The sequence below is a fragment of the Carcharhinus amblyrhynchos genome, chromosome 26 (genome assembly GCF_965287045.1).
Source record: "Carcharhinus amblyrhynchos chromosome 26, sCarAmb.v2.hapA, whole genome shotgun sequence".
Lineage (NCBI taxonomy): Eukaryota > Metazoa > Chordata > Chondrichthyes > Carcharhiniformes > Carcharhinidae > Carcharhinus > Carcharhinus amblyrhynchos.
In genome coordinates this window covers 29,172,780-29,187,574 of record NC_137349.1, presented here as the reverse complement: position 1 = coordinate 29,187,574, position 14,795 = coordinate 29,172,780, and the positions used below count along the sequence as shown (strand labels likewise).

The 14,795-nt window shown below is 46.9% G+C and overlaps 1 protein-coding gene and 1 pseudogene across 1 annotated transcript in view; one reads left to right on the top strand and one right to left on the bottom strand.

Moving 5' to 3' along the window:
• The window catches only part of LOC145358628 (calponin-2-like), a 41,081-nt gene that overhangs the window by 18,923 nt on the left and 7,363 nt on the right, over window positions 1-14,795 (top strand). The window contains exons 2-3 of the mRNA XM_080212843.1: window positions 7,584-7,705; window positions 13,119-13,185. Of these exons, the coding sequence (XP_080068969.1) occupies window positions 7,584-7,705; window positions 13,119-13,185 (189 nt within the window). The remainder of the gene's footprint in view (window positions 1-7,583; window positions 7,706-13,118; window positions 13,186-14,795) is intronic.
• On the bottom strand, window positions 2,474-2,870 carry LOC145358888 (small ribosomal subunit protein uS9 pseudogene; annotated as a pseudogene).

Sequence of the window (14,795 nt, the reverse complement as noted above, 5' to 3'; positions counted from 1 at the left end):
AGTTGGTTTTTATCCCAGTCTTTGTATATTCATGGGAAACAAAAATCCACAAATCAATGTGGGACATTGCTAACAGGATATCATTCCTGCTGAGCTCCCATTATCTCTACAGGAGATGGCAGTTGATTTCTGTATGGCTTCCATGCTTTTGATGTAGCCTTGAGTGGAAACAGGGTGTGATTCCATTGCTTTTCTCAGTATCGTCCATTAGCAATTCAGTCAATGATTGAATTTACAGCCTCAGCTGTCTTTGGCTTGTATGTCCATCTTTAAAACAGGTCTATTTAAAGTTCAGTATTTCCATGCATAATATGGGATTTTTCCTCCATCATCATGATGACAATCATAAAGAGAAATACTGGACATCTGTGTTGTAATTAATTGGTAGATTGTTTATTGAAACTAGACATCAACTATGGGATCCAAAGGTAATATCCTAGTTACCAATAGAATATTAAACTTTTCTATTTCTCTGTTAGCTCCTCACTGCCTTTATCATTTACAGATCTATGAGGAAACTCTGTACACAGGTACCATATATTGCTTCGAGACTATAGCTAGGGTCTTGTAGCCAGAGATCAATCTGGAGATTTTACATGGACACTATGAAGGCATGGCTGGAAAATTGCCACTCAGTATTATGTTTATGCAATGTTTATAAGGAGGAAAGGTGAACACACGGAAGGCCTCATTATTACATGGGATATGGTCACCACTGGCAAGATCAGCCTTTGCTGGCAAACCCTTAATTGCCCCTGAACTGAATGGTTTGCCAGGCCATTTCAGAGGGCAGATAAGACTCAACCACATTGCTGTGGGTCTGGAGGCACATGTAGTTCAACAGATTTCCTTCCCTAGAAGGAATAAGCTGTGTTTTTACAACGATTAATGGTTTCATGTTCACCATTACTGCGACTAGCTTTATATTGAATTTAAATTTGATTAACATGACCCCAAAGCATCAGCCTGAACCTCCCCTGCATGGGGAAGGGGGATGAAGGGACTGGATGGGGAAGGGAGAGAGGTTGGGATAGGCAACTGAGGCATGTGAGGGATGCCTAGAAGGTGGTTGAAAGGCGATGACTCAGAGAACTGGGGAGAATTCCTGAGGACTTGAGCAGTAACTGGACAAAAAGGTGCTAGAATTCAAATAAGTCCCCATTCAACAGCAGAGCATGCAAACTGAGTAGGTTTGGGTGATTTACTGTATGTGTGTATTTACATTTGAAACTAATCTATTTAGTTTTTGTAAATTATAAAACCACAGAAGTTGCATTACAATTGGACTGAGTGGGGAGGGGATTTCTAACCATTTAAACAACAGGACAGTTTGGCTGTTTTGGCTGCAATGAGCTTTCCCTCTGACTCAAAGATGTGCTTTTGCTGAAATAATTCCAATTTCTCTGACTCGATTGCTAACCGCGTACCAGCCAGGAAGCTCTCCAGTGTACTCTCTTGCCAGCGCCACAGAATAACTTTGTTTTCTTGCATTTAAAGTTTTGTAAAAGGGAGATTTTTTTCATTTCTTTCCCCCCTTCAATCCCCATACATGTGTACAGTCCCAAATAGTCACCATTCAAATGCCCATTAGTCATGAATCATTAGTCATGGGGCGGCACGGTGGTTAGCACTGCTGCCTCACAGCACTAGGGACCCGGGTTCAATTCCCAGCTTGGATCACTGTCTGTGCAGAGTCTGCACATTCTCCCTGTGTCTGCATGGGTTTCCTCCAGGTGCTCCAGTTTCCTCCCACAGTCTGAAAGACGTGCTGGTTAGGTGTATTAGCTGTGCTAAATTCTCCCTCAGTGTACCCGAACAGGTGCCGGAGTGTGGCTTTTCACAGTAACTGCAGTGTTAATGTAAGCCTACTTGTGACTAATAAATAAACTATAGTCTCAACAGGATACTTGAATATGTAGGTGGGAAGGGACACAAACTGAGCAGCCTGATTCTGTCTCCTCTATCGTCCAGATAACAATTTTTGGAAGAGTAGATCTAGATCAGATACAGGAAACATTTTTGTCAAATTTTCCTTCCTATCCTACACCCTTCTCCCTCAGCACCTAGGGCACTGGGATCAGTGACACCATCTCTACACATCAGCACATTAGTCAACATTGACTCAGGTAGGCTTTTCAGACCAGGTACATACCAGTTAGTAATGTAAGAATGCCCATAGGAAGTTCCTTTACCTGATACGTAACAGAAGTAAGCATAGGAAAACAACACAAGGTTCTCAGAGCGTGATTTTGTTGTAATATCGTGGGCAGGATTCTCTGATTCGCCCCACCACTGCTGCCAGCAAGAATGGAGAACTTGGCGTTCAGCAAAACCTCTATTCACTGCAGCAGGACTGGAGAATCCCAGCTGGATAACGTCGGGAGGTTTCCGACGAATGTATAGGAACCTTTTAAGGGAGCATATCTTGTTTTTTGACAGTCACATATTTATTTGCTAGAATCAAATGAAAGAGTTAACAGTAAAATTTCTGGTTACGAGCACGAGTACCAGGTCCACCAGATTTCTTGACCTCACAACTGCGTGGATCAGCAAGGTCCTATCATACTGTATGAGGATGTCTTTGATTTCTTTCTTGGAGGCTTCATTCTTTAGAAATGGATTGACGGATGGCATAGAATTAAGCTACATGACCATCGCCTTTCACACGAACTCGAATATTGACTCCAGCAAATCTCTACTTGCCCAACTGGTTCCAACAGTTTGTACTGCAAGGTTCTTGGCTCAATCTGTTCCAGAGGCCTTCCATTTATTTTGCTAAGGCCATTTCCTCTTTTACAGTGGGCCACAGCAGTTGCCGTTTTCTTCCGCCGAAAAACCTGGACCGATTGCAAAGATCCTTTTGCGGGCATCTTCCTGTTACTCCCAAGTGGAGCTGTGGTAAAAAGAGGAGCATATCTGAAGCTACTTTCAATCACACTGACCTTGACAGGGTGTGATGTCATACAATAATAGAATCCCTACAGAAGGAGGCCATTCAGCCCATCGAGACTGCACCAACCACAATCCTACCAGACCCTCTTCCTAAAGCTCCACATATTTACCCTGCTGACACTAGGGTCAATTTAGGTAATCAACCTAACCCGCACATCTTTGGAGCACCCAGAGGAGGCCCCATCAGTCACTAGGAGAATGTGCAAATGCCACACGGACAGTGACCCGAGGCCAGAATCAAAACCAGGTCCCTGGCGCTGTGAGGCAGCAATGCTAACCACTGTGCCACCATAGTCCCATGACTTGCATTGGTCTACAAGCCAAGGTCAAAACATAATCTCATCTTCAAATAAACAACCTTCTTAGTGTCTTACCAATCCTCATTGGTATGTTTACTTCAATGCGAAGAACAGATTCCACTATTCAGGCTGTCATCACACAGCTTACAACTCCCAGTTACATAACTTGAATTGTATTCTTTCCAGCACTGGATTAAGGAAATATGGAAATGATAAGCTTACTGAAGAAGGGAGCAAGGGGGAGGAGCTGGGAGATGCACCACCTGTCTCCTGTTGTCATCCATGTCCAATATCGCAATTGCTTGCTGCGTTTGTAAACTCAGCATTCAGCCCATGGGACATGGGTATTGCAGGCTGGCCAGCATTTATTGCTCATCCCTTGAAGCCCTTGAGAAGGTGGTGGTGAGCTGCCTTCTTGAACCGCTGCGGTCCACAAGCTGTGGGTTTTGTCACAGCATATGAAACTACTCCTACCCCAATCAACGCCTTCTTCAAGGAAGATAATCCGGAGGTGGTGACTGAATAGAGAATGATTTGCTGCATTGGGCAATAGCTCCATAGGGGACAGGGTGGGGGGGTGGGGGGAAATTTAATGTTTTATCTGTCTGCTGCAAACTCTACACCCACCCTGTTCATACTCTCCATCTTCAGAGTTTCCACGGTGACTATGTTAAAGGGGGTGGAGAAATTGTTACTTATTTTTTTGTCATGTTTGCATCTGTTCTCTCCGTTCTTCCAGAATTTTTTTTGCTGTTGAGACTTTAATCTGCTGCCGTGTTTACTTTTGTATAAACCTCCTCAGAATGCAGCAGCTGGAATTAGCACAGCTCCCGTTCCATTCCTTCTGCCCCCAGCACTGTGTGTTCAGGAGAACAGGTCCTGCCTTTGTGTGTGATGTTGGCCCATCTGCACAGCAAGCCAGGATACGTGGAGCTGGGGAAAAGTAGATACTGGAATGTCACGGCCTCCCTGTGTCATCGGGGATGTGATTTTGTAACAGTTCCCTTTCACCGCCATCTCTCTGTCTCAACAGTAACCCGGGCACCTGATTCATTTAATTTATTTTCACAAAGCTGGAAAGATAGTCACAGAGTTTCACAGCGCAGGAACAGGTCCTTCTGCCCATCATGTCTGTGTCAGCAATCGAGCACCAATCTATTTTAATCCCATTTCCCAGGAGTTAGTCTTGTACGCTACAATGTTTCAAATGTTCATCTAAATGCTTCTTAAATGTTGTGAGGGTTCCAGCCTCTACCAGCTTTTCAGTCAGGAGGCTCCAGATTCCAAACATTCCCTGAGTGAAAAGATTTTTCCTCCCATCCCCTCGAAACCTTCTGCCCCCTACCTTAAGATCAATGCTGCCTCTACTAAGGGGGAACGTTCTTTCCTATCCACCCTATCTATGCCCCTCATAATTCTGTACACATCAACGAGGTCCTCCTTCCCTGCTCTGAAGGAAAATAACCCCAGCCTCTCTATCAGAGCTGAAGTGCTCCAACCCCAGGCAACATTCTGGTGACTCTCGTCTGCAACCTTTCTCGTGCAATCACATCCTTCCTATAATGTGGCAACCAGAATTGCACACAGTACTCTAGCTGTGGCCTAACCAGTGTAACATTCAACATCACCGTAACCCCAGTGCTCACTGAGTATTGCTAAGCAAGACAGACAGAGGACTAAATCTAGTACTTGACTTCATTCCACAACAGGCACTGTACTTCTATGCTTAACTGAGAAGAGGGTTGAATAAATCATTTTGACATATTTAATTTCCACGGAAAATCCTCTATTAATGCTACTTAAATATTTAATGTGGCACTTAGCCATGATATTTGGCAATTTAAATGTTTCTTTTTGTCTTCATTGGTGCTTGTCCTGCCTCTAAGCTAGAAAGCTGCCAGACGAAGCCCAAATCCGGGCGTTGAGTGTGCAATCTAGATGGATACTTGAGAGCAGCACTGAGGGATACATAGAAACTATATACATAGAATCTAGAAGCAAGAGTAGGCCATTCAGCCCTTCAAGCCTGCTCCACCATTCATCTTGGTCATGGCAGATCATCAGATTCAATATCCTGATCCCGCCTTCCCCCCCACATTCCTTGATCCCTTTAGCCCCAAGAGCTAATTCCTTTTTGAAATTTCACAACATTTAGGCCTCAACTACTTTCTGTGGTAGTGAATTCCACACCTTCACCACTCTCTGGGTGAAGAAATTTCTCCTCACCTCAGTCCTAAAAGGTTTACCCCTTATCCTCAAACTATCACCCCCACCCCCCAAGGTTCCAGACTCCCCCACCATCAGAAACATTCTTTCTGAGTCTACCTTGTTTAATCTGGTTAGAATTTTATCTATGAGATCCCCTCTCACTCATGCTGGGCTGTGCTTAACACTCCTCACACAGAACATGCTGCACTGTCAAAGGACCCTATTGTAAATGAGGCATTCAGGGATTTACAGATAGATACTAAAAGTAGGGTTACGATTCTGCAAGGATCATCTTAATTCACACAAATCCTGAACTACTTGTAGGAGCGTAATGGATGGGAAGCATCCCCTGTCTTGAGGTTTGTTTATTTCAATGTTGAGAAGAGGGAAGTGTTGAGCACTGACTAAATTTCCTCATCCTATTGCCTCATTATTTATCTGTATAACTGACTTAAGATTGCCAAACTGCAGAGTCCAAGCACTCAACAGGAAGTGTGATTAACGAATGAAGTCAGCATCTCATGTCTTGATGGATTCGAGAAAAGGATCTATAAAAATAGTGGCTTTTTCGAACAATTTGTGTTCCAACTGGATTTCTTTGAACAGAGCACCAGATATTGTGTGGTTAACATGCTCAACGCAAGTTATTCTCCCGGGATGAAACTATTCATTAATTTGTCTGGCTAATTGGAAAACACTTCTTGCCAGTAGTGACCTTGCAACTGTTTAAAGTATCCAGGCCATTTAATTTGATTTGGATGAAGGGAAGAATCTACAGTAGACATGAAGCTGTAATGATGTACAAGTTTAATGTAGAAACCCTACAGTGCAGAAGAAGGCCACCTATCTGCACTGACAACAATCCCACCCAGACCATATCCCCGTAACCCCATGTATTTACCCTATTAATCACCTTGACACTAAGGGGCCATTTATTATGGCCAATCCACCTAACCCACACATCATTTCAAAAATGTTTATAATTAGTATTATATCGGAATGTATAATTTGTGTCATGCTGGTGTCAGGTGTGGGTTTCCCCCGCGTGCTCTGGTTTCCTCCCACAGTTCAAAGATGTGCAGGTTAAGTGGATTGTCCATTATAAATTCCCCCTTGGTGTCCCAAGATGCGTAGATTAGATGGATTAGCCATGATAAATATGTGGGAATAGGGCCTGGGTAAGATGCTCTCAGAGAATTCGTGCAAACTTGATGAGCTAAATGGTCTCCTTCCGCAATGTCCGGATTCTGTGATCACTCTGTCAAAGTTGAAGAGAGTTAAGTCAACCAAATCCAGATGTAGTGGCTTGTAGAATGCTCCAGGTTTGCAAATTAGTAATAATGGCTGGCCAGCATTTATTGCCCATCCCTTGTTGCCCTTGGAAGGCAATTGAGAGTCAACCACATTGCTGTGGCTCTGGAATCACACGTAGGCCAGACCGGGTGAGGGTAGAAGATTCCCTTCCCTAAAGGACATTAGTGAACCAGTTTTTCCGACAATGGTTTCACGGTCGTCAGTAGATTCTTAAGTTCAGAACTTTTTATTGAATTCAAATTCCACCATCTGCTGTGGCGGGATTCAAACCTGGGTCCCCAGAATATTAGCTGAGTTTCTGGATTAATAGACCAGCGATAATACCGCTAAGCCATCACCTCCCATTTGTGCACTGCTTAAAGTCTGTAGGGAAAGGGGACAGTATGCCCCCATCTGTTCTCCCCCATTTGTCCTCCCTTCCCCCCCAACCATGCAGCCTTTAGTTTACTATCTCTGAAGAGAATAAAAACTCAGCCCAATATAATTTTCTCAGCTCAGGTCTCTCGATTACTTCACCAGTCTCACATGTTCCTGACACTTAAGTATAGACTAAACTGAAGTGGGTGTAGGAATGATTCACTCCTGTTTCCATAGTTTCATTATAATACTCACTTTGTTTTAAGACTTGTTTAATTGTTCATTCAGGGCTCCTCCTGGGAAGCTGTGTTTTTTTTAATGTTCTCTTTTGGTAGACTCGGTGGGAGAAATTTCCTTTGTTCTGTTTGCAGTGGAGTTGGATAACTTCACATAAAAGAACAAATGCACGATTTGATAATGAAGACTGATTTGACCTCTCCGGTTTTCCTGCAGATCGCTCAGAAATATGATCTTCAGAAGGAGGAGGAGTTACGAGTCTGGATTGAGGGGATCACTGGGAAGCAGATTGGGGATAACTTCCAGAAAGGTCTGAAGGATGGTGTCATCCTTTGCGAGTGAGTACTTTACCCCCACCCTCTGATTTTTCAATAAGTTGGTAATTTGGCGAAACCATTTGGTCCTATTTCCCCTGCTGCTGATCTTCCTCCTCCTCAGAGGCTGAGTTAGGTTCAATGGGGCAACACCTCAGCAGTCACGGGCATTCAGCCTCCGATCTTCGGGTTAGCGTTCTCCAAGGTGGCCTTCAGGACACACGACAACGCAGAGTCGCCGAACAGAAACTGACAGCCAAGTTCCGCACACATGAGGATTGCCTCAACTGGGATCTTGGGTTCATGTCACACTACAAGTGACCCCTACAATACTGCCTGGATTTGCAAAATCCTACTATCTGTCCTGGCTTGAGACAATTCACACCTCTTTGACCTGTGATTATCCCTTTTCCCCTCACTTTGACTGTACCTGTAAAGACTTGTTTACCTGTAAAGACTCGCATCCAACCATTATCTTACAATTATGCCTCTGTCTATAGTTGCTGTGTTTGTGAAACCTACCTGTCCAATTGATGAAGGAGCAGTGCTCTGAAAGCTCATGATTCCAAATAAACCTGTTGGACTTTAACCTGGTGTTGTGAGACCTCTTACTGTGTTTACCCCAGTCCAACTCCGGCATCTCCACATTGTAGGTTCAGTGGGGTTATGTTCACCCTCTGGTATTTAAGTCAAGTCATAGTTTGTTTGGTATGAAGTATCAGAATCGCTGTTCAAGCATGGGGTGGGGTACCCTTGGCCAGACATTGGGGCCACACCCAGTGAAAACTGTGTGGTATCTTCCCAAACTCCTTACTTTTGAGACTCTTAGTACATTCCGTGCTAGTTTTGCATGCGTCATCCAAATCTGTGGGAGAAGCATTGTTGACTAAACCTAGGTGATGTGTTTCTGGTCTCCTAAAGCACCTCTTGGTAAAATGTGCAGGCCGTGTTTTCCTTGATAAAGGTGGATGCTTGATACTCTCTGGTTTGACCTATTCGCTGGAGGATGACACAACTGTTGAAGTGATAACTGTGGCCAAACTTCGCTGGTCAAAGAAACATAACAAATGGGCTGTTTTGATCCTAAGTTGGGTTTCACTGATGATAAAGATTGCACATGTTGATCAAGATTGCAGAGAATACCGTGCGTGAAATTGTTTTGTGTTAAAAGGATGGGCCTCTGGCTAAATCCAGCAACGTGTCTGCACTTGCGATGCATCAGACCTTGTGAGGGAAGGAGCAGTGTTATTGAACCTCTACCAAACTGAATGTAATGAGAGTGGAATTTGTGGTTTGAAATGTTGAATTTGCTTTTTGTCCTGAAATGGGAATGTGTAACAGATGTGTTTGGGGTTAACCCTTGAGCTATCATGCCACCTGGTGTCACAATGCCTTCCAGGCTGAATGTACGGGCTTCTGTCTGTCTGCCTTCTTCTATCTAACATGGAATGGAAACCAATAACCCATTCAAAAGGGCGGCACGGTGGCTCAGTGGTTAGCACTGCTGCCTCGCAGTGCCAGGGACCGGGGTTCGATTCCATTCTCGGATCACTGTCTGTGTAGAGTTTGCAGTTTCTCCCCGTGTGTGCGTCTGTGTTTGCTCTGGTTTTCCCCCACAGTCCAAAAGACATGCTGGTTAGGTGCATTGACCTGAACAGGCGCTGGACCGTGGTGACTAGGGGATTATCACAGTAACTTCATTGTTAACGTAAGGCTCCTTGTGACACTAATAAATAAACTTAAACTATTTAAGCTTGCCCTTGTCCCACTGTTCCCTGTACAGGATTTTGCTGCAATGTTACCCCAAAACCACACAACCATGTAGGAGCACGAAAGTCCTCATGTGGGCCACACACACAGGTTGGCTCATTAAATTATCAGTGTAGAAATAGCTTGAAGACATAGAAACATGGAAAATAGGAGCAGGAGGAGACCATTTAGCCCTTTGAACTTGCTCCATCATTCTGCCCCAGAGACCTTCCTGTCTGGGGTTGAATATAAGCAGAATTGTGTTCTGTTCAAGTTACAGGATTGCGCACATTACTGAGCTCAGAATGGCCTCTCCATTCTCTTACAATTGAGTCCCCTCTAACTAACGCATTCTCACACTTCTTACTCCTCCCCTCTGCAGCAGAGACAACGGTGGGGCAACGAATGGGCACTAAAAAGACATTGCAGGAAACATTCAATATGGTTCATGTCTGCAACCTTTCTCTTTCAGACCCTAACACCTCCCCCCGAGTGCCTAGGTGTTGGTTATGCTGCTATGGGCAGAACCCAGTGAAGTTAGGTCCCCCTCTGTAGGAAGAAACAGGAAGAGTTTGAATGGTATGAGAGGACCATTGGACTTTCTGGGTTGGTCACTTACCTCATTGGAAGCAATGATGAGTTGAAGCTAGTTCCAGTGTGATCTTCACTTATGGAGACAGTGCAACTGACCCTGACGCTCTCCCCATCTGGGCTGGATGCACAACAGGGCAGAGGATTGGATGGAGTGGTAGGCACTATCTTGACTTGGACTCAGATTGTGTGTTTCATCAGGGCTGGTCTGTTACATTAAGAATGCTGTCACAGGCTGTTATTCGCTAAAAAAAAGAATCACTTCTGTTAATTTACGGATTGATATAAATCTTCTCCCTCGACACTGAGTCGTACTTCCCACCAGATCTTAGTTTCTAAATCATGCAACATTTCATTACAATTCCATCAGTATTCAGTGCTCCTGATATTAACCCTTTACAGGAACCCGTTTGATCCCACTCCTTCCCTTTTCTAATCAGTTAAGTTAAAAATTAAAATTTATTTATTTGTCACAAGTAGGCTTAAGGTTAACATGATGTGGAGATGCCAGCGTTGGACTGCGGTGGGCACAGTAAGAAGTCTCACAACACCAAGTTAAAGTCCAATAGGTTTATTTGGAATCAAAAGCTTCAGGAGCGCTGCGCCTTCATCAGGTGAGGAAGGAGCAGTCCTCCGAAAGCTCATGATTCCAAATAAACCTGTTGGACTTTAACCTGGTGTTGTGAGACTTTGTACTGTGCAGTAACACAGCAATGGAGTTGTGTGAAAATCCCCCCGTCGCCACACTCTGCCATCTAGTCGGGTACACTGAGGGAGAATTTAGCGCAGCCCAACCCATCTAACCAGCAGTCTTCCTTGTGTCGAGTTGTAGCACCTCAGCCTCGGCTGTGTCTGAGATGAGCTCTGTGTGGGATGAGCGGTGAGTCACTGCCCCAAAGGCCTTCCTGTCTGGGGCTGGAAACGAGCAGAACTGTGGTCTGTTCAACTCAACAGGAATGCTCTCATCCCTGAGCTCAGAAATGTGATGATGTAATTTGCTGCTTAAAGGACCAAATGCCAGCTAGATTTTACATTTTTCTGTAATGACTCTGATTATTCTAGTGTGTATTTTTGGCTGTGGTTTTATTCTGAGCGGATGCAGGCCACTGTGTAGGTGAACATCCGATGTGTATACTGAAGCCTCCACAGTGGGAACTTTTACTGACATCTCCTGATACTGGTGCCTCCACAAAGTGGTCTCCAGCAGTAACCCCAGTGAAAACTCCTCCGACTGGCTGAAGCCTATAGCCATGGGTAGAATGAAACAGTGTTTAATGAAACACAGCCCCACACACTGTGGGATCATTCACAAAATCACAGAATCCTTACAGTGCTGAAGGAGGTCATTTGGCCCATCAAGACTGCACTGATAACAATCCCACCCACGCCCTTTCCCTGTAACCCCAAATATTTACCCTGCTAATCCCCCTGATGCTCAGGGGTAATTTGGCTTGGCCAGTCAACCTAACGCATACATCTTTGGACTGAGAGAGGAAACCGGAGCACCCGGAGGAAACTCACATAGACATGAGGAGAAACTCCACACAGACAGTCACCCAGGGCCAGAAATGAACCCGGGTTCCTGGCATTGTGAGGCAGCAGCGCTAACCACTGAGCCACTCCCATTGTAGGTGAGGCTGTGGGGCACAAGATCAGTGTTGTCCGCAGTGCAATAAAATGTAGTATTTATCGTCTCCAGTGCTGGGCCCAATCGCTTTTCAGATAATAGGATCACTCTTGGTCAGAATGCCAGGAAAACTCCTCCACTGTTCTGTAAGAGCACTGACTTGCATTTGAGAGAGTAGATGGAAGCTTGTTTTACCAATCTGTCTGCGAGATAGCACCTGCAGAAATGTAGTATTCCTCAGTACTGTCCTGAACCAAATGTGTGCAAATCCCTAGAGCAGGCCTTGAATCGATGATCTTCGGGCTCTGAGATGAAAGTGCTGTCACTGTTTGGAATAAAATAGACATTGGCCAGGATTTTCTGCCCCCATTCACGTTGGATCATAGATCATAGAACCCTACGGTGCAGAAAGAGGCCCTTCGGCCCATTGAGTCTGCACCGAACACAATCCCACCTAGGCCCTACCCCCATATAGTATACCCACTAATCCCTCTAACCTACGCATCCCTGGATACTAAGGGGCAATTTCTTAGCACGGCCAATCAACCTAACCCGCACATCTTTGCACTGTGGGAGGAAACTGGAGTACCCGGAGGAAACCCACGCAGACATGAGGAGAATGTGCAAGCTCCACACAGACAGTGACCCAAGCCAGGAATCGAACCCAGGACTCTGGAGCTGTGAAGCAGCAGTGCTAACCACTGTGCTACCGTGTCGCCCAGCATCAGTGGACCAGCCAGAGTGGAAAATGTCGTGGCAAGGTCAACAATACATTGTATTTCACACCGATGTATAGGCAGGAAGTGACTGCCACATCCCACCCCCCCAGATCAGTAGTGGACTACATTTTCTGATGTTCAATATCAAGGACCTCCTTGTAATAATTTAGCATTGGGCCCATACACCGCAATCATACCTCCCAAATACTGTGCCCACGGTGGCAGGATGTTAGAGCATTGTGAAGCATGGCTGGTCTCCAAAGGCATGCAGCTGGACAGCAGTAATCGCAGCGGTGTTTGGTGGTACCGCAGCACTCTGGAGAGAGGGTTGTGCCAGCTTGATGCCAGGGGTTACCCGGAGGGCGCAGCGGGATGAACTTTGTTTCCTGGTGTGTTCGCTGTGTGCTGGGGCAGCCTTTAGAAATGGCGCTGGGATCATTGGGTTAATGGTGGGACGGGCAGGTCAGAGGTCAGCCGCTAGCAATGCGTTGCGGAAGCCCCGCCTACCTGCAGCCATTTTTCCTCAAGGTCCCACACTACGTGGCAGAAGAAGCCGCCATTGCCATTGGCAGCCTGAGTGCCTGGCATCGGCCTTTACCCCTATTGGAGAAAATCTCGGCCTTTGACTTTTCAGTCACTGCGAATCGGTTCTCTTCCCGGGTATTCAAATCATGTAAGTATAAATTGCAGCCATACCTTTCCCTGTCTAACTAAATCCCTTTTCCTTCCTTTCTTTCTCTCCAACTGATAGACTCATGAACAAGATCAGACCCAACTCTGTGAAGAAAATCAACCGGACAGCTTTAAATTGGCACCAGGTAAAACCCGTTTGTAAAGGGAGGAGAAAGTGAGGGAAGATTTTGACAATGGAATTCCAGCTCGTTAAAACATTAAAGAAGGAAACTTGGGTTTCAGTTGCAGAGTGGCACAGTGGTCAGCACTGCTGCCTCTCAGCGCCAGGGACCTGGGTTCGATTCTCGGCTTGGGTCACTGTCTGTGCGGAGGCTGCATGTTCTCCCAGTGTCTGCATGGGTTTTCTCCCACAGACAAAGACGTGCTGGTTAGGTACATTGGCCGTGCTGAATTCTCCCTCAGTGTACCCAAACAGGTGCCAGAGTGTGGCGACTGTGGGATTTTCACAGTAACTTCATTGCAGTGTTAATGTAAGCCTACTTGTGACACGAATAAATAAACTTTCAACTTAAAGGAAAAGAATGAGCAGTCCTCAGAGTAGACGAGAGCGGCCAGAGTGATTTGAGTGTGAAGGGCGTGAGTTTTTGAGGCAAGAACTCAAACTCTTTGTTCTAGTGAGGCGATGGTCAAGGGGGTGGATGGTAGGGGTTGGTGAACGTTGAGGGGGTGGATGATAGGGGCGGGGGTTTGGGTGGGAGTCAAGGGGGTGGATGGTGGGGCTGGAGGGTTGGGAGAGGGCCGAGGGGGTGGATGGTGGGGCTGGGGGGTTGGGTGAGAATCGAGGGGGTGGATGGTGGGGATGAGGTTTGGGTGGGAGTTGAAGGGGTGGGTGGTGAGGGTGGGGGGTTGGGAGAGGGCCGAGGGGGTGGGTGGTGAGGGTGGGGTGTTGGGTGGGGGTCGAGGGGGTGGATGGTGGGGATGGGGTTTGGGTGGGAGTTGAAGGGGTGGGTGGTGAGGGTGGCGTGTTGGGTGGGGATCGAGGGGGTGAATGATGGGGGCGGGGGGTTGGGTGAGAATCGACGGGGTGGATGGTGGGGACGGGGTTTGGGTGGAAGTTGAAGGGGTGGGTGGTGAGGGTGGGGTGTTGGGTGAGAATCGAGGGGGTGGATTGTGGGGGTGGGGTTTAGGTGGGAGTTGAAGGGGTGGGTGGTGAGGGTGGCGTGTTGGGTGGGGATCAAGGGGGTGAATGATGGGGGCGGGGGGGTTGGGTGGGGGCCGAGGGGGTGGATTGTGGGGGTGGGGTTTGGGTGCGAGTTGAAGGGGTGGGTGGTGAGGGTGGCGTGTTGGGTGGGGATCGAGGGGTTGAATGATGGGGGCGGGGGGTTGGGTGAGAATCGAGGGGGTGGATTGTGGGGGTGGGGTTTGGGTGCGAGTTGAAGGGGTGGGTGGTGAGGGTGGCGTGTTGGGTGGGGATTGAGGGGGTGAATGATGGGGGCGGGGGGTTGGGTGAGAATCGAGGGGGTGGATTGTGGGGGTGGGGTTTGGGTGCGAGTTGAAGGGGTGGGTGGTGAGGGTGGCGTGTTGGGTGGGGATTGAGGGGGTGAATGATGGGGGCGGGGGGGTTGGGTGAGAATCGAGGGGGTGGATGGTGGGAATGGGGTTTGGGTGGGAGTTGAAGGGGTGGGTGGTGAGGGTGGGGTGTTGGGTGGGGGTCGAGGGGGTGGATGGTGGGGATGGGGTTTGGGTGGGAGTTGAAGGGGTGGGTGGTGAGGGTGGCGTGTTGGGTGGGGGTCGA